This window comes from Entelurus aequoreus, linkage group LG10 (assembly GCF_033978785.1).
Source record: "Entelurus aequoreus isolate RoL-2023_Sb linkage group LG10, RoL_Eaeq_v1.1, whole genome shotgun sequence".
Taxonomy (NCBI): domain Eukaryota; kingdom Metazoa; phylum Chordata; class Actinopteri; order Syngnathiformes; family Syngnathidae; genus Entelurus; species Entelurus aequoreus.
Window position 1 is genome coordinate 60673517 of NC_084740.1, and position 24348 is coordinate 60697864.

Here is a 24348-nt window from a genome sequence, read left to right on the forward strand (position 1 = left end):
TGCAAAATATGTCCAGAATACTGTGGAATTATGAAATGAAAACAGAGCTTTTTGTATAGGATTCTACGGGGTACCATAACTTCCGTTAAACTGACTACGTCACGCGCATACGTCATCATACCGCAACGTTTCAGCCGGATATTTCCCGGGAAATTTTAAATGTCACTTTATAAGTTAACCCGGCCGTATTGGCATGTGTTGCAATGTTAAGATTTCATCATTGATGTATAAACTATCAGACTGCGTGGTCGGTAGTAGTGGCTTTCAGTAGGTCTTTAAAAGTCTTATATAAGTGTTATAATGAAGACAACACATGATATAAACTGTGCTAAGGTCTAGGGACGCTGGAGCAGCCCCGCACAATCCGAATGCAGACCCATTGTCACTAGCAACGCCGTGAAACCTCTTAATTGGGTGATCAAGGGTGATGGGTCAAATGCAGAGAACAATTTCGCCACACCTTGTGTGTGTGTGACAATCATTGGTACTTTAACTTTATTGGATGAGCTTCAAGAGGTAGTCACCTGAAATTGTTTTCACTTCACAGGTGTGCTTGAAGCTCATGGAGAGAATGCCAAGTGTGCAAAGCAGTAACCAGAACAAAGGGTGGTTATTTTGAAGAAACTAGAATATAAAACCTGTTTTCAGTTATTTCACCTTTTTTTTTGTTAAGTACATAACTCCACATGTGTTCATTCATAGTTTTGATGTGACAATCTACAATGTAAATAGTCATGAAAATAAAGAAAACACATTGAATGAGAAGGTGTGTCCAAACCTTTAGCCTGTACTGTAAATAAAACAAGAATCCACAAAATAATGATATGTGAAGACACATCTTTTTAATACAATTGTGTAGCTACTGTATCTTAAACCACTCTGCTAAACTAAGCGCGCCAATACGCAAAGATGACGTCACAGTATGATCGCTTGTGATTGGCTCATTTACCCACTCTGACCAATCGGTGCACAGATTATTGGAAACAAAAGGGATGCCATGTAGGGTGGTCTCGATACCAATATTTTGGTACCGGTACCAAAATGTATTTCAATACTTTTCGATACTTTTTTAAATAAAGGGGACCACAAAAAATGACATTATTGGCTTTATTATAACAACAAATCTTAGTGTACATGAAACATATGTTTATTATTGTAATATAATCCTTAAATAAAATAGTGAACATACTAGACAACTTGTCTTTTAGTAGTAAGTAAACAAACAAAGACTCCTAATTAGTCTGCTGACGTATGCAGTAACATATTGTGTCATTTATACACCTATTATTTTGTCTACATTATGAGGGACAAATTGTAAAAAAATATTAATCTACGTGTTCATTTACTGTTAATATCTGCTTATTTTCTGTTTTAACATGTTCTATCTACACTTCTGTTAAAATGTAATAATCACTTATTCTTCTCTTCTTTGATACTTCACATTAGTTTTGGATGATACCACACATTAGGTATCGGTCCGATACCAAGTAGATACAGGATCATACATTGGTCATAATTTAAGTTCTCATGTGTCCAGGGACATATTTCCTGACTTTATAAACATAGTATGAATTTTTTTAAAAAGAAACAAATATTTTGTGATGATAAAAAATATTGATGTAATCATAGTAGTATCGACTAGATACTCTTGTTCTTGGTATCATTACAGTGGATGCCAGTGGATGTGTATCCTCCTACGGTGTGTAGTGAAGCATGTTTAGCTATTCCTCGTCCTCCAGTGATAATGATTTTTGTAAGATACTTACTTTATTTGTCGCCATGGAGGCCAGGATTAGTGATTTAGAAGTAGCTAAAACACTGTGGATGGACATTAGCCGCTAACTAGCTAGCCATGTCTTAAAGCAGCTCTTCCTGAGGGTGTTTCAGTGTTATAACTTCACATTTATCGTCAGTTTTTAGGCCAAAATGCATCCGTTCTCCCTTTTCTGTCTACACACTGTGTCTGCTTGTAAGTACTCTGTGTGTGTGTGCGCTGCCGAACATGCTCCTCTGCTCGTAAAACCAGCAATGTCACGACGTAAAAAGAATATAGCGAACTGGTAATTTTCAAACAGAGTATAGTACCATTTTTGATTTATTAGTACCGCGATACTATACTAGTACCGCTATACCGTACAACGCTAACGCCATGATTTAGTTGCCGCCTTCTGATGAACGTTATATGAAAGGCTGATAAGTCTTTGAATGAATTTGAATACAAAAAGTCAAGTTGAGGTGGCGACTTGTCCAGGGTGTACCCCGCCTTCCACCCGAATGCAGCTGGATATAGGCTCCAGCACCTCCCGCGACCCCGAAAGGGACAATCGGTATAAAATGGATGGATGATTGGAAGTTGAAACAAACGCTGTGTTCCTTGTGAGCTGGAAGGAGGATGACTCGTCTTCAATATCATCGGCTAACTTTGCCTCCATGATGTCATAAAGACCAAGGCACAAAAACAGAGGGACTAGTCATTGACTTGTCACGTCCTACGTCACGATTATTTAGATTTCATTGTCCACTTTGGAGATTGCAGGGGAGAAGATGCCTGCCGCTCTGGAATGGGATGACCTGAAGAGCATTGATCCAGCCACCCTCCACGAACGTTACAAGGATGAAATCGACGGTGTCATCGAGCTTCTCACTTTGGTAAGCGTCCCCAAGTCTTACGTTAGGTTCCATTCTAGAGGCTAACCTTTCCTGTGATAAAATGGCAACCAAGGTAATCAGAAAGGTTAACCAACGAACGAGATTTCTCTACAGAATCTTCTCTCTGGTCAACAAAAGCACCTTGAGGATTCTGGCGGGAACTCTCGTTCAACCCTTTTTCGATTACGCGTGCACCTCCTGGTACCCTAGCACCTCCAAAACCCTCAAATCTAAACCCCAAACATCTCAGAACAAGCTAGTCAGGTTACTTCTAGACCTCCACCCCAGATCCCACCTCACTCCTACCCACTTCTCTAAAGTGGGCTGGCTCAAGGTGGAGGACAGAGTTAAACAACTTGCACTGAGCCTAGTCTATAAAATCCACTACACCTCCCTGATACCGAAGTATATGTCAAACTACTTCCTTAACGTAAATGACCGCCATAACCACAACACCAGGGGGAGCTCCACTAACAACGTTAAACCCAGATTCCGAACTAACAAAGGTCTTAACTCATTCTCTTTCTATGCCACATCAATGTGGAATGCGCTCCCAACAGGTGTAAAAGAAAGGGCATCTCTATCCTCTTTCAAAACCGCAATAAAAGTTCACCTCCAGGCAGCTACAACCCTAAACTAACACCCTCCCCGGATTGCTAATAATCAAATGTAAACAATCAAATGCAGATACTTTTTCTTATGCCTTCTGATCTCTCTCTCTCTCTCTCTCTCTCTCTCTCTCTTAATCTCTCTCTCTCTATATGTCCACTACTTGATGTCCATATCCTACCCCCCACCCCCTCCACACCCCTGATTGTAAATAATGTAAATAATTCAATGTGATTATCTTGTGTGATGACTGTATTATGATGATAGTATATATGATAGTATATATCTGTACCATGAATCAATTTAAGTGGACCCCGACTAAAACAAGTTGAAAAACTTATTCGGGTGTTACCATTTAGTGGTCAATTGTACGGAATATGTACTTCTCTGTGCAACCTACTAATAAAAGTCTCAATCAATCAATCAAAAAACGTGTTTGCGTTTGCAACCCAAGTCTCTGTACGACTTGGACTCGCAAACATGGGAGCGCTGACTTTTCACCTTTAAAGATGTTGGCGGCAAACACTCTCGGCTCCTCCCAGCCTGCACTAAATCCACATCAGTCGGACGTCTGGGCTTAGAGCGGCGCTGGCAACAAGTCGATGGCATGTTTTACTGAAATATTTATGTCCACGCGCTGAAATGATCCCAAGACAAAGACGTCCTTGTTTGGCCTTCATGTTGCATGTGGATGTGTTGCAGGCAGAAGAATGGGAGGTGGAGCACCAAGATCAGGAGGACGTTGTCCATGTACTGCAAGTCTTCCAGGCCCTGCTCAAGGTCTTCCAGTCAATTCTCTCCCATATCTAATCCATTATTATTCCTATTATCCATCTGGCAACACCTGCGCTCGTTCATTTCCACTCAAATAGAGAAGTGGAAGAGCTGCACAGTAGTGATGGGTTGATGAGGCGTCATGAAGCGTTTCGACACATTGCAAAACTATTGATACTGTGTCACTAAATACTGACATCTGCTGGACATTAAAAATCCCTACAGGCAACCTATGGAACGACTCAACTGACACTGATTTTATGACCTAGTATATACAATAATATAAACCAAGTCATTGTATTTCATTTAGGATTATTTCATATCTTCATTTAAATAAAAATATATTTTTATCTTTTGTAGATACAGTCAATAAATAATGTGAACATTTACTAGGGATGTCCGATAAAGGTTTTTTGCCGATATCTGATATTGTCCAACTCTTAATTACCGATACCGATATCAACCGATACCGATATATACAGTCGTGGAATTAACACATTATTATGCCTAATTTGGACAACCAGGTATGGTGAAGATAAGGTCCTTTTTAAAAAAAATTATAAAATAAAAGATAAATTAAAAACATTTTCTTGAATAAAAAAGAAAGTAAAACAATATAAAAACAGTTACATAGAAACTAGTAATTAATGAAAATGAGTAAAATTAAGTGTTAAAGGTTAGTACTATTAGTGGAGCAGCAGCACGCACAATCATGTGTGCTTACAGACTGTATCCCTTGCAGACTGTATTGATATATATTGATATATAATGTAGGAAGCAGAATATTAATAACAGAAAGAAACAACCCTTTTGTGTGAATGAGTGTAAATGGGGGAGGGAGGTTTTTTGGCTTGGTGCACTAATTGTAAGTGTATCTTGTGTTTTTTATGATGATTTAATAAAAAAACCAAAAACGATACCGATAATAAAAAAAACGATACCGATAATTTCCGATATTACATTTTAAAGCATTTATCATCTCTAATCATAACATGGAAATCTAAGAGAACGTGTTGTGAATGAGGATGCTTGTGGACTGCGATTTTTTTTAAATTATTAATTTTTTTACACATTTTCATTTAAAAAAAAAAAGTTTTTCCAACATATTAAATTTTAGACGATTTCTCTTCTTAGTTATTATTCCTCCGGCTGTAGAAAAGACCCGCTCACAGGGCACAGAGGAGGCGTCAGTGCGACACAGTTCGCATATCGGTCACGTGACTTTCTAAAAGCGGTACGCGCACCGACACAGGGTGTTGCTCTATGAGCTCGACGCATGCGCCGATGCATCGGTGTTGTCACTACTGCACAGTCAGAGTGATCTGTTAAGTGTCTGACTTCTCCACTTAAGCTCTTCCAGCCTCCACATGCGAATACATTCCACCAGTAACAAGAAGAAGATCCAGTGTGTCTCAGGCTGCTTCTACACTAAGCCGGCTAAAGTTATACAGGATATATCCCACCTAACCTTATCCCTGTCCACACACACACACAATGCCATCGTTTAAGACCCCCTCCCCCGTCTGTCCGCCGCTATTTCAATGAACTGGAATCCAGTGTGTTGTGGGCATACTTGCCAACCCTCCCGTTTTTAGCGGGAGAATCCCGGTATTCAGCGCCTCTCCCGACAACCTCCCGGCAGAGATTTTCTCCCGACAAACTCCCGGTATTCAGCCGGAGCTGGAGGCCACGCCCCCTCCAGCTCAATGCGGACCTGAGACTGAGTGGGGACAGCCTGTTCTCACGTCCGCTTTCCCACAATATAAACAGCTTGCCTGCCCAATGACGTCATAACATCTAGGGCTTTTAGAGAGTAGAGTGCACAACTGCGCACACAACAGGGAGACGAAGCAGAAGAACGAGGAAATTACAGACATGGCGACGCCGTCGACGAGCAAGATGAAGAAATACGCTTGCAAGTTCCAAAACGAATGAAAACAAGAATTTCAGTTCATCCAGGACAGTTCGAAGGGGAAGGTGTATGTTGCCTGTAAATTTTGTAGAACAGACTTCTCCATTGAACACGGTGGCCGAAATGATATACTCATCATGAACGGACAAGTTAAACAGGACAATACTGCCATCTAATGGATAGCCACCAGAACACTGAAATTCAAGTATTTCTTTTATTTATATGTAAATATATATATATATATATATATATATATATATATATATATATATATATATATATATATATATATATATATATATACAGCTAGAATTCACTGAAAGTCAAGTATTTCATACATATATATATATATATATATATATATATATATATATATATATATATATATATGAAATATATATGAAATACTCGAGTTGGTGAATTCTAGCTGTAAATAACCACGCCCCCCCCCCCCCCCCGCCCCCAACCCCCCCCCCCCAACCCCCACCACCCGATATTGGAGGTCTCAAGGTTGGCAAGTATGGTTGTGGGGCCCTATTGTAGTGAATCACACCTGAGACATCATAAATTAATCACATCTTTAATGGACATGTGGAAGTAAACTATGTGATAAAGAACATTTGACAACAATCAATCTAGATATCTGGTCAGGACACTCCTCACTCTTTTGCCCTAACCTTCATTGGCCATTCCTTTTTGGTGACTTTATAGACTCTGGACCGAGACGTTGAGTAATCGCTCGACATACATGGTGGACAATAACTGGTACAGTCTGCTTTGCCAGTCCAAAAGCATTTGCTGTTTTCCGTAGTCTTCCCTCGTCGGCCAGGTAATACAAAGTAGACGTTACCTTTATCACATTCACAGGACCCCGCTATCTTGTCAAGTTCAAACACTGATGACATCTTTTAAACAGACAAGAAGCAAGGAATCATGCAGAGACAAGAGTTCAATTTAGCTCAATGAGGAGAGACGTTTTGGGTTGTACACTTAGTTACAGATCCAACCTATGCTCTAAGGCAGTGGTCCCAAACCACCGGGCCGCAAGAAATTGGAAAAAAAAAAAAATATATATATTTTTATTTTTTTTATTAAATCAACATAAAAAACACAATATATACATTATATATCAATATAGATCAATATAGTCTGCAGGGATACAGTTCGTAAGCACACAAGATTGTATTTCTTTATGAAAAAAATAATAATAAAAAAAAATAAAATAAAATTCCACCCACCCCCCACCCCGGTCCGTGGGACACATTTTCAAGCGTTGACCGGTCCGCAGTTACAAAAAGGTTGGGGACCACTGCTCTAAGGTACAGCCCACGTGCTCCTCTATTTATTTGGGCGGTCCCTGGTTACATCACTGAGGCTGCTTCTGAAGGAAGGAGGGTCATTTCAGCAGCCCCAGTTGGACACAATATCAATCAATCAATCAATCAATGTTTATTTATATAGCCCTAAATCACAAGTGTCTCAAAGGGCTGTACAAGCCACAACGACATCCTCGGTACAGAGCCCACATACGGGCAAGGAAAAACTCACCCCAGTGGGACGTCGGTGAATGACTATGAGAAACCTTGGAGAGGACCGCATATGTGGGTAACCCCCCCCCCTCTCTAGGGGAGACCGAAAGCAATGGATGTCGAGTGGGTCTGACATAATATTGTGAAAGTCCAGTCCACAGTGGATCCAACACATCAGCGAGAGTCCAGTCCACAGCGGGGCCAACAGGAAACCATCCCGAGCGGAGACGGGTCAGCAGCGCAGAGATGTCCCCAACCGATGCACAGGCTAGTGGTCCACCCGGGGTCCCGACTCTGGACAGCCAGCACTTCATCCATGGCCACCGGACCTATGCAACTCCCCCTCGCAAGGGACAGGGGAGAAGAGGAGAGAAGAAAAGAAACGGCAGATCAACTGGTCTAAAAAAGGGGGGTCTATTTAAAGGCTAGATTATACAAATGAGTTTTAAGATGGGACTTAAATGCTTCTACTGAGGTAGCATCTCTAACTGTTACCGGGAGGGCATTCCAGAGTACTGGAGCCCGAATAGAAAACGCTCTATAGCCCGCAGACTTTTTTTGGGCTCTGGGAATCACTAATAAGCCGGATTTCTTTGAACGCAGATTTCTTGTCGGGACATATGGTACAATACAATCGGCGAGATAGGCTGGAGCTAAACCGTGTAGTATTTTATACGTAAGTAGTAAAACCTTAAAGTCGCATCTTAAGTGCACAGGAAGCCAGTGCAGGTGAGCCAGTATAGGCGTAATATGATCAAACTTTCTTGTTTTTGTCAAAAGCCTTGCAGCCGCATTTTGTACCAACTGTAGTCTTTTAATGCTAGACATAGGGAGACCCGAAAATAATACGTTACAGTAATCGAGACGAGACGTAACGAACGCATGAATAATGATCTCAGCGTCGCTAGTGGACAAGATGGAACGAATTTTAGTGATATTACGGAGATGAAAGAAGGCCGATTTAGTAACACTCTTAATGTGTGACTCAAACGAGAGAGTTGGGTCGAAGATAATACCTAGATTCTTTACAGAGTCGCCTTGTGTAATTGTTTGGTTGTCAAATGTTAAGGTGGTATTATTAAATAGATGTTGGTGTCTAGCAGGACCGATAATCAGCATTTCCGTTTATATGATTATTCAGAAATGCAAATGTGCTGACACTCGTGATATCGCCCTGTCTCTGCTTTGTCTGCGTCACGGTACTTGATGTTCTGGACACAAACACTGATACGAGACGACTCGCAATCTTGGAATTGCAAGTTGTCCCTTTGCACAGATAGAAAAGTACAACTTCAGCACAATTGATAATAACTATAGCAATGGCCTTTAAGCTTAAGAGTTGTGTGATGACTTACACATAATTATTCTAACAATTCTCCTTGTGTCTCCTTCATACTTGCCAACCTTGAGACCTCCGATTCCGGGAGGTGGGGGGTGGGGTGTGGGCGGGGACGGGGCAGGGGTGTGGTTGGGGGCGTGGTTAAGAGGGGAGGAGTATATTTACAGCTAGAATTCACCAACTCGAGTATTTCATATATATATATATATATATATATATATATATATATATATATATATATATATATATATATATATGTATATATATATATATATATATATATATATATATGTATATATATGTATGTATATATATATATATATATGTATATATATGTGTGTATGAAATACTTGACTTTTAGTGAATTCTAGCTATATATATATATATATATATATATATATATATATATATATATATATATATATATATATATATACATATTTATTTTATTATACATATAAATAAAATAAATACTTGAATTTCAGTGTTCCGCAGGCTGTCCAGTAGATGGCAGTATTGTCCTGTTTAAGAGTGTCACAACATTGCTGTTTACGGCAGACGAACTGCTTTACGGTAGACGAAAACGTGACTGCTGTTGTTGTGTGTTGTTACCGCGCTGGGAGGACGTTAATGAAACTGCCTAACAATAAACCCACATAAAAAACCAAGAACTCTCCCTCGATCATTCTACAGTTATAACGTGATTGGGCAGGCACACTGTTTATATCGTGGGAAAGCGGACGTGAAAACAGACTGTCGCCGCTGTCCCCACTCAGGTCCGCATTGAGCTGGAGGGGGCGTGGCCTCCAGCTCCGACTGAATTCCGGGAGATTTTCGGGAGAAAATTTCTTCCGGGAGCTTTTCGGGACAAGCGCTGAATTCCGGTTGGCAAGTATGCTCTCCTTCGACAAATGGACAAAGTTTTTCACTAAGTAGAATCACAGCTGACCTGGACATTGGAAAGTTCTCTTGCTGTTCCTCTAGCACAACACACTCGTTGACAAACATATCTTACCAGGCTGCCGTTCTTCCAGGCCTTATCTAAGAAATGTTGTATCCCAAATAGCTGCAGTTTCCTTCTCTTAAGGTATTCATGTGTGATTTCCACAAGCATCTGTACATGTAGAAGAAGGAAAAACGTGGTTGTTATGAAGCTGGCTGTGGCGCGTTCTTTCTGACGTCACTTCCTGTGTGGGCCGCGGTCTTTCTGGCATCACTTCCTCTCCGAACTCAGTTTGTAAACAATCAATGAGTCCATAAAAAGCTAAGAGCCGGAGATTCAAGAAATACACGGCGCACTTACCCGTGTAAAAAATGATCCAAGGAGGGAAACCTTACACGATGGGTTAGTGTGGCTGACACGGGGCTTGGGCTAAATAGTTATTGGTTTAAGGAGTTATCTGGCTTAGTCTACACATGTCCTAAGAAGTCATCAGCTGAAACAGATTCTTTGATAATTGAATACAAATGTGCAAATTCAGGTCTGAGGACAAGTCCTGAACAAGAGATGCTAATCACTCTTCTACTCATAATTACAATAATAATGGATTAGATGTATTTGGTGCTCAGACGACCCCCTGCTGTGACTGAACGTCATTGACGTGGAAATAAACTCTTCTAGAGCAAAGCAACAATCCCAGATAACAATATAACACGTTATAGACATTTGATATATTTGCAATCATCGCAATGCAGCCTGACATGGATGCATGAAAAAGACATATTTGGGGAAATCTGGTAACACCAACAGTGTTATTGTTGTCTTCCTCTTCTGCCAGATGAAACATCAAGAAGCTTCTCTCGCTGAAGAACTAGTGGAAGAGCAGGAAAAGAATGGTTGGTGTTGTTGCCTTGTACTTTTGTACTTTTCCCAAAAAGATGCATCTCACATTTTTTTCTTCCGTTGTCTGTGCTTTAGAAACTAAAATTCTTGCCAAGGTGTCGAGACTGGAGGAAGAACTGGAGGTATCTGTTTTTTTTTTGCAGAGCTCACCAAAATACTGCGTGAGGAACCTCTCTGTGCCAACATTTTTTCCATGAACCTTATGATTGGACATTTTCAACATGATTATCCAACATTTGAACATTTGGTGGGTCAGAAAAGACCATAATACCAGATAAGACAATCCATCGCTGCCTTGCATGCCAGTGACCTTGGTGATCTTATTTTGAAGGGGAATTTGCTAGTAGTCGAGAGTCTCCTTACAGAATCAGAATCAGCTTTATTGTCATTACGCAGGGTAACGAGATTGAGGCCATTCCATACAGTGCGATAAAACAAGTGTACACTCTATACAGAGGGTGAAATGAATATGTACATGAATATCTACATGAAACAGGGTGGTTGGTGGAATGGGTTATTGCACCGAAGAGAAGGCAGTTATTAGGGTCAATGGGGCAGTCTGTTCAGGGTGGTTATGGCCCTGGGGAAGAAGCTGTTTTTTAGCCTGTTCGTCTTGGTTTTAATGCACCTGTAGCGCTTCCCAGAGGGCAGCAGGTGGAACAGGTCAGAGCCAGGGTGGGTGCTGTCCTTGATGATGGCACTGGCTCTGTTGAGGCAGCGGGAGGTGTAGATGTCCATCAGAGAGGGGAGAGGGCGGCCGATGATCTTTTGAGCCGTCTTGACCACTCTTTGCAGCCTCTCCCTGTCTGCTGCAGTGCAGCTGCCGTACCATACTGTAATACAGTAGGTCAGCAGGCTCTCGATGGACGAGCGGTAGAAGGTCAGCAGCAGGTCAGGCTTCAGGTTGTACTTCCCGAGGACTCTCAGGAAGTGTAGCCGCTGCTGAGCCTTCTTGATGATTGCTGTGGTGTTGACTGTCCAGGAAAAGTCGTTAGAGATGTGGACTCCAAGGTACCTGAAGGTGTGGACCCCCTCCACACGCTCGCCGTTGATGTAGAGGGGGGCAGGGTCGGTGCTGCTCCTCCTGAAGTCGACGATGATCTTTCTGGTCTTGAGAGCGAGGTTGTTCTCCGAAGACCAGGCCGTCAGCTTCAGGACCTCCTCCTTGTAGGCAGCCTCGTCACCCCTGGAGATGAGCCCGACCACTGTGGTAGCTTCAGCAAACTTGACGATAAGGTTGTCACTGTGGGCTGGACTGCAGTCATGGGTGTAGAGGCATTAGAGGAGGGGGCTCAGCACACAGCCCTGTGGGGAGCCGATGCTCAGCGTGCGGGTGGATGAGAGGTGGGGGCCAAGTCTCACATTCTGGGGTCGGTCCGTTAGGAAGTCCCTTATCCAGGCGTTTGTGAGAGGGGGGAGGCCAAGAGTGTCCAGTTTATTGCAGAGTCTGTCCGGGATTATTGTATTGAAAGCAGAACTATAATCCACAGAGAGCATCCGGACGTAGCTCTGCTGCTGCAGAGCTACCCATCGTTGCACATTGGCGTGTTGACTATGAGAGTTGGAGAGATATTTGCATGCTTTGATTGTTTGTTTCCTGTGCATGTGAGAATGTGGCCGGCGGCCCGGACAACCGCCTGCTGAGAAATGAGCTGCGGCATCTGAAAGGCGAGCTGATGCGCAAGGAGGAGATGGTGCACCAGCTGAAGAAAGAAATGACAAGAGACAAGAAGGCCACAGAGAACGTAGGAATGAACACACACTTCCACACCTGCAGTGAAGTCTGGTCCTATTTACACTTGCGCCCCCTGTAGGTCAGGCACAGTACTGCCTGGTCCTATTTACACCTGCGCCCCCTGTAGTTCAGGCAGAGTACTGTCTGGTCCTATTTACACCTGCGTTCCCCGTAGGTCAGGCAGAGTACTGTCTGCCTCACCTGCTGACTAGCCACCTTTCTGTCAGTCGACCACATCCGATCCATCCATCCATTCAGTTTTCTTAGTATCCTTTATGCGGATGCACAATGTAATGTCTTCAAGCCCAAACCTTCCGACTTTTCAAGACCAATACCAATCTTCAATTTAGTTCAATTTTCTTCATTTACAAAACATGATAAAAGTCCATACAATTGTATAAGATGTGTTAAGTGCTTTGTCAAGTGGAAACTCACAGAAGATGTAATAGCTTATAAGCGGGGCCCCAATACACGACATGTAAGATAAATGTATAAAATGTCCACATGCTTACATCCTAAAGCATCTCCTAAACATTTCCTACATTCTAAACCACAGGTGTCAAACTCAAGGCCCGGGGGCCAAATCTGGCCCACGACATCATTTTATCTACCCCGCAAACACCTGGCAATGATATGTGTCAATAAAGTACTTCATGCAGGGCCGGCCCGTGGCATAGGCCGTATAGGCAAATGCTAAGGGCGCCGTACATCAGGGGGCGCCACGCTAGTGCCACAAATGTTGGAGAAAAAAAAAAAAAAAAGTTGGTACTATTATTTCTAAATACAAAAAATAATCCCACGTTAATTAAAATGCAAAGTAAAGCCTATTTAATGCAAATATTATTTGTTACAACATTACGCCCCCCCCATCCCCCCGCACGGTGCGCCCCCTCCCTTCCCGTATCATGACTCTTACCACATCGCCCTAGGCACCTAAAATCTTGCCTAGGGCGCCAGATTGGTTAGGGCCAGGCCTGACTTCATGTTTTCTCACTAAATGTCATAGATTTTTTTCATTTTGACAGAAAAAATATATGTACTGCTTGAAATTGCATACCTTTTAAACTTTAATAGTATCCAATATCGCAACAAATATTACAGTATAATATCATACTTTCCAAACGTGTTTTTGTCTAAATAAAAATACTTAACTTTACAGCAAACTACCCATCAAATTCATAAAAATGACAAGTAAATTTTTCGTTGTTCTTTACAGCATATTACTGTAAATTTAAAAAAAATACTACTGTTTTTTTGCGTAAAAATTCTGTTGACTGACTTGCTGCCGGTTTTTGGCTGTAAAATCTTGTTTTTAACTGTGTATTACTGTAAATGGAAAAATGATGCATTTGTTTTTACGGTAGAAAAACTGGCAGCTAAGTTGCCAGAATAAAAATATATTGTTGTAAAAACCAATGTCAATTTAACACAAACATTCGGGCAACTAAGCTGCCAGCTTTTTCCGTAAATCCCCCAAAAAACTGTTTTTCCATTTACCGTAAAATGTTGTAGAAAATAAAAAAAACACTATTTACAGTAAAATTTTGTAAATGTAAAGTTTTTACTGTAAAATGGACAGTCTACTTAAAACAATGCATATAATAAATAATGAAATCCAGAGGCAAATTCATACATTATTCACTGTTACAAGCCATAACTGCCATGTGGCCCTCAATGAAAACCACTTTGACAACTCTGGTCTAGCAGGTCAAACACCCTTTTGTTTGTTCCATCTCCTGTAGTTGTTTCTGCGAGCACAAGCAGCAGAAGATGACCTGAAGATGTTGAAAAGAGAGGTAGGATCCATGAAGTGAGGGCTGGAAGACATCAAACTCCCTCACGCCTGCTTGTTCGTAATGGTGTCATGTCCTCCTGAAAGCTCACATGTCCTCCCATCAGAACTCGCAGCTCCTGCAGGATGTGGACTTTTATCACAGAGAGCTGGAACGCAAGGAGTCGGGTCCGTCCAGAGACGAGAACGCCGAGACTCTGAAGAAGCTGAGCTCGGCCAACCGCCAGCTCTCCCAGTGCCTGGACGAGCTGCAGGTCCTCCAACATCTCCCAGTGTCCTGCTGGCCTTCACCTCGCTCTCCCAGTGACGAGACATGTTTGCTTTGTAGCAAGCGGAGGAAGAAATCTCCCAGCTGAAGAAAGACAAGCAGCACATGCAGAAATGTCTGATGGAGTCTGCCAAGGAGATGGAGAAGATGAGCGACGAGTACGACCAGATGAAGATGGCCGTCTATCAGTGTGACTCCACCACAGACCAGCTCAGGAAAGAGAGGGATCGTGCCGAGCTGCAGGTAAAAGCCCTCAGTCCTTCTGCATGTCTTCATCTTGGTCACGCGTGGGCTTCTGGTGCAGGTCCGAGAGCTCACACAGAAGATTAACGACATGACACAAGAGGATGACCCCATCATGGCAGCGGTGGACGCCAAAGTGGACGAATGGAAGGTTGGCGTCAAACTCATTCATGCTGATCAATACCTCTCCTCTTCACTCGCAACGGTTTCTAGTAGTAGCACCTGAAGAACACCGTTTTTATAAAGCAGGAAGCAAAGAGCCTTTCAAGAACATCAGTCTTTAAGAAGGTAACATTTCTTTGTGCAGCTTTCTTGGCAGTCACTGACCAGTCCACCGCAACCCAGATCTTAGAAAGGGGACCTATTTTGCAAAAGAAAATTGTCGTACCGCTTTTTGTGTATGTGGACGATCTGCAGAAGTCTAAAAATGTGACCTCAAAGCATGAAGGCATGGCTGAGATATTTATAAAAGCATCTTGCCTTCCTTCATACTAACCAGCTGTTTGTAATTTGCACAATTTTTGACCTTTTTCCCAAATGTGGCATTGATCAGTGGATTATCCAAATATGGTAGAAATGTACCTGAAGAGCTCTGTGAGAGTCCGCCATTGTAGTCAATAAGTTTCTTCTTTTTCTCTCTCCTCTTGTTATGGGGCAGACTGGTTCATACATGCACATGCATCCTCCGTTCTTACCATTTCTAATACAAAGTAGTGTAAAGTTCTAACTTATATCTGTCAGTAGACTCATTATAGAAGATAAAAACCACAACATTTCTAATACAAAGTAGTGTAAGTCTAAGACTAGATCTGATCAATCTAAGTCAAAGACTAGATCCGACCAATCTAAGTCTAAGACTTGATCCGACCAATCTAAGTCTAAGATTAGATCTGACCGATCCAAGTCTAAGACTTGATCTGACCAATCTAAACCTAAGACTCAATGTGACCAATCTAAGTCTAAGACTAGATCTGACCAATCTAAGTCTAAGACTAGATCTGAACTATCTAAGTCTAAGACTAGATCTGACCTAAGTTTAAGACTATCCCAGGGCATTCAATCTATCGCAACTGGACTGTTTAGTTTGTCTTAGAAGATGTTTCACCTCTCATCTGACTAGACTTAATCAGTTCATGCTCATAGACTTAGATTGGTCAGATCTAGTCTTAGACTTAAATTGGTCACATCTAGTCTTTGACTCAGATTGGTCACATCTAGTCTTTGACTCAGATTGGTCACATCTAGTGTTTGACTCAGATTGGTCACATCTAGTCTTTGACTCAGATTGGTCACATCTAGTGTTTGACTCAGATTGGTTACATCTAGTCTTAGACTTAGATTGGTCACATCTAGTCTTAGACTTAAATTGGTCACATCTAGTCTTAGACTTAGATTGGTCACATCTAGTCTTTGACTCAGATTGGTCACATCTAGTCTTTGACTCAGATTGGTCACATCTAGTCTTTGACTCAGATTGGTCACATCTAGTCTTTGACTCAGATTGGTCACATCTAGTGTTTGACTCAGATTGGTCACATCTAGTCTTAGACTTAAATTGGTCACATCTAGTCTTAGACTTAGATTGGTCAGATCTAGTCTTACACTCAGATTGGTCAGATCTAGTGTAGTGGCTGGTGCCAAAACCCCAAATATTTATACTCCAAAAAAAAACAGGAGAGTGTGCCTGGGCAAGGATGGGTTTGGCCTATCGTAGTGAGAAAAAAACAACGGTTGAGATGCCAAATAACAATTACCGTAATTTCCGGAGTATAAGCCGCACCTGACTATAAGCCGCACCAGCTAAATTTAGGGGAAAATACAGATTGCTCCATATATAAGCCGCACCCGACTATAAGCCGCAGGGTTTTGATGTGTAATTAGCGTAGTATATAGGGGTTCCTGCTACCACGGAGGGGATTGTCGGGACAGAGATGACTGTTTGGGAACGCAAAGCGTCCCATTTATTAACAATAAATCTTTCAATCATTCAATCAAACTTTCACATCTTTGACATGGCGAACAGCATTCGTGCAGAGTACAAATAATACAACGGTGCAAAGTAATACAAAGTGCTCGCCTGTACGTTATCAAAATAACCAGCCTACCGGTATATGAAAAGTCAGTCTTTAATCATTGTGTCATCGTCTTCCTCCTGCGTACTAAAACCACCGAAATCCTCTTTGTCGGTGTCGGAGAAGAACAGGCCGTAAATAAGCCGCACCCTTGTATAAGCCGCAGGGACCAGAACGAGGGGAAAAAGTAGCGGCTTATAGTCCGGAAATTACGGTATAGCTGTCAAAGCCAATGACAGTCATTGAAAGGGTTTTTCCCCTCGTTAGCATTAAGGTTCTGTGTGGCAATGGATCGACTACTACCAGTCCAAAATAGTCTGAATCCCCCACGTTAGAATGCCAATCAGTTGTAAACAAATGTCACAAATGTCATTCTGGTCACCTTCTGTGAGCAGAATATTTCTAACTCCTGTTGGAGGCTAAATTGCAGAGTCTTTTAGGAATGGTTGAAAGGACAGTGTTGTATGTGGGAGGCCAGTGGTGTCACAGACCACCTCCTCTGTTCAGGGATGGATGAACTGCTCGTATGAGAGGATAAGTGTCTCCTAAGAAAGTCCAGTTGGAATCAACTAAATGCCCTGAGAATACAAAACCTGGAAATGGGAATATTTGATGATGTGACATTCATTCACAGAAAGTGCTCTCTGGAAAGGATGAAGAGATTTTGGAGTACCAGCAGATGATCCGAAATCTTCAGCAAAAGTTGCGCATATTTCAGTTGGACTTGGACAGAAGCAACATTATTGCCTTGCAGCAGGTCTCCACCTTTCTTTGTTGCATGATCTTTTCATGATTAATCCCATTGTGCACCCATCATCTGTCCCAAGGTAGACCATGTCCTTGTCCCAGTAGTCCTCTCTCAAACAATGCTGATAAAGATGGGAGATAGTCTCTAATTGTTGGCGGTCGCTCTGCAGGCCGTGGAGGATCGAGATGATCAGATCCAGATCCTGAGAGAGCAGGTGGAGCAGTATACAGGGGAAATGGAGAAGCAAACCCTGCTTATGGAGGGTCTGAAGCTGTCTAAGAAGGAAGGTGGAGGTAAGCAGGCCAAGGTTCTGAACAGAACATTGATGTATTAAAAGTAGATCACATGTGAACAATGTCAATCTTCAAGTTGATGAAGCTATTAGATGATCTTAAAGAGGTGCATTCCAAGCGATGGATAGTTGAATAAAACTTGTGCGGTCTTGTCCAAGCGCAAGTCCGGCAGAAAAAGATGGAGGTGCTCCTGTCCAAGCTGGAAGCTGCAAAGATGCAAGCAGCAGAAGCAGAGGAGGCTTTAAAAGAAGCTGAAGCTCACGCTGAAGAAAAGGACAAGGAACTCATAGAGGCGTCACAGCGCTTGAGAGAGTACGAGTCTGTAAGTGGACAAAAACATGCTAGATGCTTTCGTTGAAGATCAACATGCCATTGGTGTTTGTCCTCATTGTGTCCAATCCATTGTCCATGTCCCTCATGATCTGTTCAAGACTTGATGTAGCAAGACGAACAATCTTATGCTAAGATGGCAGCCTTTGGAAACCACAACCATTTTTATGTATTCCAGGGAATTTATGGCCTGGAAGAAGCAGTTGGTGAGATTAAGGAGTGTAAAGATGAAATGAGAAGGAGAGAGGTGGATTTAGAGAGCATGACAAAAGAGATCAACCAACTGTACATCACAATCAACCAGCTTATGGAGGAGAATGAGGATTTCAGAGAAAGACTTGGTAATGTTTGACATGACAGAGAACATTCAGACAACAAAACAAACACTTCTTTCTTGAAAAGGCTACGGACCCAGAGAGGAAGTGGATCTGACAGAGTTCAGACGAAGCAAAGGACTCCAACAACGGCAGTACAAAGCGGAAAATCAAGTTCTGACTAAAGAAGTATGCAAAGTTTAGGACCGCATGTCAACTTTTTGATGCTAAAGTCTTCCTCTTCAGATTGAACGTCTTGAAGAGGAACGATTGGAAATGAAGAAACAAGTTAGACTCCTGGCCAAGCACAGAGGTGACTTTCTTTTGGTGTAGAAGGTCATTGTGAAGTTTTCTTCAGCAGTCTTGACCACCAGCTGTGTCTTCAGGACTGCCACAGTCCATTTTAGTGGAGGAGGATGTCACACACGCTAAAAGAGGGCAGCACACTGCTAAACACAGCAGCACTTACATGGATGAAGAGCTCCGAGCCAAGGTCAGCTCCTGGAGATCACCTCAGTGAATCTTAACTGATTTAACTACTTATGAAAAGAACTGATGTATTCAGAACACATTGATGTAAATTGTGTACAACTTGAGAACAGGAAGTAAACATACTGTATGTGTTAGTAATTGCTACGAAGTGAAAATGGGGAAGGTTTAGATACGCCTTGCTTCCTCCTACTCCTCTTTGGACAAGTTGTCTAGAAAATATATCAAATATGTGATGTATTGATACTGTATACATGTTCCAAATACATTTCAACCAACCAACATCAAGTAAACCAATGTTGTGTTTGCAGAATGAACACTTGGAAAAAGAAGTGAAGATGCCAAACAAAGAGATGGAACTTCAAAATATTCAGTTTCGGCTCGAAAGTAAACAAAAGTTTCCGCACATTTTTGCATACTTCACTCAAAATACCCAATGTGGTCTCTTCCTGTGTGTCACTTCAAAGTGGATCAACTGGCCAAAGAGAAAGGTGACATGGAGGCTAGACTCGTAGATGTCCTCCAGGCCTGGAAGACTAACACAGACACAGATGTTCCCTGTCTGAACAAGCTGGCAAACGTAAGCACCTGAACCTGAACCAGAACCTGGAGCAGCAAACATTTGACTTTGACTGTTTTTCATTGGCATCACCTGAAAGGTTTTTGTCCCGGAGAACGGCATGAGCCTCCAACAGGAGCTGGCAAAAGCCCTCCAGGAGAGGATGAAAGCAGAGGAAGAGAGCAGGAGGACAAAACAAAGGGCAGACTATCAGGAACAGCGGCTTCAAGAGATGAGGGAGGCTTGTAAAGGTTTGGAGGAGGTATATTTTCATTTGTCTCCTTAAGTTACACACCGGCTACTGAAGACTGATTCCCTCAAATGCAGAAATTAAGGGAGACAGAAATTGAGCTGAGGTGTCGTGAGGGTGGACAAGTCACAAAGAACATGATTAGCCTCCAACAGGAGCTGGCAAAAGACCTCCAGGAGAAGATGAAAGCAGAGGAAGAGAGCAGGAGGACCAATCAAAGGGTAGACAATCAGGAACAGAGGCTTCGAGAGATGAAGGAGACTTGTAAAGGTTTGGAGGAGGTATATTTTAATTTTTCTCCTTAAATACAACACCAGCTACATGTTGAAGACTGACTCCCTCAAATGCAGAAATTGAAGGAGAAAGAAATGGAGCTGAGGTGTTGTAAGGGTGTTTTGTCCAAGGAGAAACTGAACCGCCAGCTCCCAGCTGCTGGGAGAACAGAATGTTTCCTCTCTGATCTTGTTGGAGAGCCAGACGGTCAGCATGGCCTCAAGCTGGCCCATAAGACCATCAAAGATCTCCAAGTCCGACTTCACCAAAAAGAGGATTTGCTCAAGAAATACCACAACCTGCTGACTCAAGCAGGAAAGGTAGAGTCATCTCTTTAGCGCGGTACCTAGCAGCTGTTCTCAGTTTCAGGTACCATATCTAGTACTCGCTTAGTCTGGGATCAAGTGAGCCGGAAAAATACAGTACGACTATTTTTTGGGCTGTTCCACAGGATCAGTGCATTTGCTTGTTGTAACTCTCAAAAATTAAAAACCTAAAACATGTAGGTAACAGGACTGAGCTGAGATTTAATAGATTTAAAAAAAATACTGTATTTTTCGGACTATAAGGCGCACTTAAAATCCTTTAATTTTCTCAAAAACCGACACTGCCTTGTAACTCGGTGAGCCTAATGTACAGCATAATTCTGGTTCTGTTTACTGACCTCGAAGCAATTTAATTTGGTACATGGTGTAATAAGAATGACCAGTAGATGGCAGTTACACATAAGAGATACGTGTAGACTACAATATGATGGCAGTAAACAACACCAACACTTTAAATGTTCCATTGAGAATATAGAACATTACACATGGCGCTCAAAAATCAGGCAAAATGTTTTTAGTACGACTTTGGTAAACTATGAAGCCGCACCGCTTGATGGATTGTCGGCGCATTAAACATACGAGTATTATTATAGTGTGTGTATAAGGACCACAAAATGACACCTATTAGCAGACATTATCTGGCGTTTTGCTTCGCAATATTATGCAAAACCAACTTTTCTTACCTTCTAGTACCTGCTGATGTGTACTTGGGATCTGCATAAGTACCGAAAATGTGCGCGCGTACGCAATTGTAGTCGGCGCCGTAGTCGATAAGCTTCTGTCAAGAGCACTCACCATAAACATGTTGAAACATTTACAGTTATTACATCAGACTTGGACAAACTTTACTGATCCCCAAAGGAATTTCAAATTTCACTTGTGGATGATCAGTTTTAGAATCGACAGCATAAAACACTGTTCAGAACATCCCTATTTTTATTTTAATAGTCACATTTCATAGTAAAATCCAATTTTAGGAGGAAGAGACAGGCAACAAATGGCTTTTTTCCCCCAGTGATTTAAATTAATCTTTTAATCAGGAAACTTTACTTGATCGTGGGGTGAATTATACCGTGTACCATTTTCTTATATGATTGTGAGCTAGCATGTGTTTGTATTTGGTCACAGAATCCTTTAGAGGATTATCCTATTAAGGAAATATGCAGAAGTCCATCAAAAGCTCTGCAGAGTGGTGGCACTTACCCCCAGGAAATTGGAATCCTACAGGAATGCAGGTTTGGATTTTAGGAGGAAGTGTAAAGACATTAGCAACGTCTGGTAGGAAGCCCTCACAAATAGGAGTAGAGGATCGGGGTCGGAGGTCACCCGACTCAAACCGATCACAGGAAATAGGTTGACTGGCCAAGCAACAAACTGGGCTTTGTCTAGACTGACCGGCCCAAGGCGAGAACAACAAAGAGTAACTGTCTTCGTGTAAAAGATATTTAAGGACAGTTGTCCAAGAAGACAGCAGAAGACTAATCAGGCCCGTACTCTTTATCCTGGAAACTGCAGTTCCAGTCAGAGGCTCGCTGAAACAAATAAAGCTTTTTGTTCGAAGATTCCTCGTGGGCTCATCACCCATTACACGACCAACAAATATACAACAACTGCAAATGTATTTTACAGTTGATCGTATCGTGCATTTTCACATTTCATGTCCCGTGGTCACAAATGGCACTTGGAGGAATACCCCTTAATTTGTTCATTCAGAGGATTGCAGGCGGCTGTAAAAGTAGCCGGTGAATCTACGTCCCCACTAACTAACGTTGTGAATGTCAGGATCAAGAAGAGATGATCAAAAGACACGCTGAGGAGATGAAGAAGTTGCACATGAAGTTGGACTCCAACAACCACACTGCTCTGGACTGCTTCAAACATCAGGCTGCGGTACTGATAGATCTTCATGCTTTCAGGAACATCTACTCAATGAGCCTTCAAAGAGTGATGTGACGAATGCGCTTTATTCTTTGTTTCTGCAGGGGGCCATGAAGAAGCCGAGCATCGTCATGCCAACGTCCCAACATCTGGACCGTGTGGCTGACCTGGAGCAGACGGTGGCTGAACAGGACGTATCACTCTTGTCCCTCATCAGGCAGTTGAAGCAGACCTCTGCAGAGTTGGAGCGGCAGAAGATGGCCGTGGAGACACAAGCTAAGAAAAGCGCCAATGAGATGTCGAGGTGTGGGGCACTCTGGGACAGCTGGGAGCTACAGAGAGCAACATGCTAACAGTGTTTTGGTGCAGATTGAAGAGGTCTCATGCTGCAGAGGTGGAAGATCTTAGCATTGAGACTAAAGATCAGAGGAGCCAAATAATGGAAATGAAGAGGGAGGTTGATTCCCTGCAAAATGAACTGGAGTACCAAAAGAGTTCCAATGCTCCATCCCCTAGCAAAACCATGAAGAATTTGGTGGAACAGCTGAAAGCCCAGCTGGTCTACAAAGAGAAACAACTCAAGGTGACCTTGCTCACTTTTGATGCTGAAGCATATGTTTCTAGGATTGTCATTTAGATAAAAGTTTGTTTTCTCAGGCGCTCAGTAAAATTCTGATAGACCTGCGGGCAAAAATGACATCTACTGCAGAACAGCAAATCTTAGCTGATGCTTCACAGACTGATGAGAAGTTTATTGTGCAGAAGTTGGTGGATGAGCACACCAAAGACCTGAAGGTATCATTTTTCTGATGAAACATGACTGCTGACCTGATTCTTTGCACACAGCAGATGGAGACGTACTACGCTTATATGGTGATCATCCCCCAGAAACTGGACAAAGATTCATTTATACCCTCATATCTCCAACAAAAGGCTCAGGTGCAAGATCTCAGCAATGAACTGGAAGCTGCAAAGGTGTGTGCCAGGAAAAGTGAGAACACCCTGAGGAGCCGAGTGAAGGGCCTCAGCAAGAAACTGCAAATAAGCCTAACCCATCAAAAGTCCCTCCAAGCTCAGAAAGACGAGAGAGAACTCGAAATCCGAGAGCTGGAGAAGCGAATGAAGTGTCGTGGTGACTCCGCTCAGGCAGGTGTCAAATAATACGAGGGCACACATCCTGAACAGTCACTTAGGGTGCTGATCTTCCTGCATGTTGGGTGCGAGTTTGATTTGATTTTACGAGTGTTTTGGTTTGACAGAGCAAAGAGAAAGTCCTGCAGTGGGAGCAGGGTAAGAAGCTGCAGTTGAAGTTGGAGAAGCTGAAGAACACGCTGAGTGACAAGGAACAGGAAAATGACTCCCTGTCCAAACAGCTTCGTCTGATAAAAGACCTCAATGGCCGGTCAGTGTGGACAATATTCTTCCCGTCTGCTGAAGTCTCAGCTGACGCTGTCATGATGTGAAACCCTGTAATGAGGAGATGTTCTTCAACATTGGAGAGATTCTACTTTACACGCAGGCTGGAGAAAGAGAAGAATTGTCTGCAGAACAAGATGAGGGCTCATGATCAGGTGGTGGGCGTGAGAAGAGAAGAGCTGATGATGGTGGAGGAGCAAAAAGAGAAGAACACAAAGATGGAGACTCAGCTGCTCACCAAGTATGACCTACTTGAAGTTGTTTCTCTTTGACCTCACACTCCTCACTCGGGGTTAAGCCTTCACAAATTCCCGTTCCCATTTTTAGCTAAGCTGTATTTGGTTGGTTGCTTAATTCCACACTCTGCTCATTAACTGGCAAGGACCCGTTTCTTGACTTCTGATTTTACTCTGCCTTGTTTGGAGTTTGTTGGTGTTCTCCTGTGTTCAGTGTTGTACTTCCTGTCCTGTGCTCTTATTTTGTTGGCGCTTCCTGTTGTGTTTTTCTGTAACCGCTTCACAACTTTCTCTGGGCACTGTTCCACGCGCCTGCTTCCTGTTAGCAAATAGGTCTATTTAAGTTGAGTCTGAGCCACCATCCTTTGTCGGGACTTAGTTTGGTACCGATGTAAATTTTGTGGACGCTTCTCCTGCCACAGTAACTTTGTTCTTTGTCCAGTATTCCTTTTATTAGTTCTCTAGCCTCCT

The 24348-nt window shown here is 42.4% G+C and overlaps 1 protein-coding gene across 1 annotated transcript in view; it reads left to right on the top strand.

Moving 5' to 3' along the window:
- The first annotated feature begins 2468 nt into the window (after positions 1 to 2468).
- The window catches only part of LOC133658864 (centrosomal protein of 290 kDa-like), a 53451-nt gene continuing 31571 nt past the window's right edge, over positions 2469 to 24348 (top strand). The window contains exons 1-28 of the mRNA XM_062061342.1: positions 2469 to 2649; positions 3961 to 4038; positions 10591 to 10648; positions 10731 to 10777; positions 12266 to 12400; positions 14133 to 14186; positions 14290 to 14436; positions 14511 to 14693; positions 14755 to 14844; positions 17400 to 17522; positions 17683 to 17806; positions 17965 to 18128; positions 18315 to 18477; positions 18539 to 18639; positions 18697 to 18763; positions 18837 to 18943; positions 19251 to 19326; positions 19407 to 19519; positions 19599 to 19760; positions 19826 to 20029; positions 20099 to 20341; positions 22130 to 22237; positions 22330 to 22529; positions 22595 to 22808; positions 22883 to 23020; positions 23159 to 23371; positions 23485 to 23627; positions 23745 to 23882. Coding sequence (XP_061917326.1) covers positions 2545 to 2649; positions 3961 to 4038; positions 10591 to 10648; positions 10731 to 10777; positions 12266 to 12400; positions 14133 to 14186; positions 14290 to 14436; positions 14511 to 14693; positions 14755 to 14844; positions 17400 to 17522; positions 17683 to 17806; positions 17965 to 18128; positions 18315 to 18477; positions 18539 to 18639; positions 18697 to 18763; positions 18837 to 18943; positions 19251 to 19326; positions 19407 to 19519; positions 19599 to 19760; positions 19826 to 20029; positions 20099 to 20341; positions 22130 to 22237; positions 22330 to 22529; positions 22595 to 22808; positions 22883 to 23020; positions 23159 to 23371; positions 23485 to 23627; positions 23745 to 23882 — 3698 coding nt within the window. The 5' untranslated portion in view covers positions 2469 to 2544. The remainder of the gene's footprint in view (positions 2650 to 3960; positions 4039 to 10590; positions 10649 to 10730; positions 10778 to 12265; positions 12401 to 14132; positions 14187 to 14289; positions 14437 to 14510; positions 14694 to 14754; positions 14845 to 17399; positions 17523 to 17682; positions 17807 to 17964; positions 18129 to 18314; positions 18478 to 18538; positions 18640 to 18696; positions 18764 to 18836; positions 18944 to 19250; positions 19327 to 19406; positions 19520 to 19598; positions 19761 to 19825; positions 20030 to 20098; positions 20342 to 22129; positions 22238 to 22329; positions 22530 to 22594; positions 22809 to 22882; positions 23021 to 23158; positions 23372 to 23484; positions 23628 to 23744; positions 23883 to 24348) is intronic.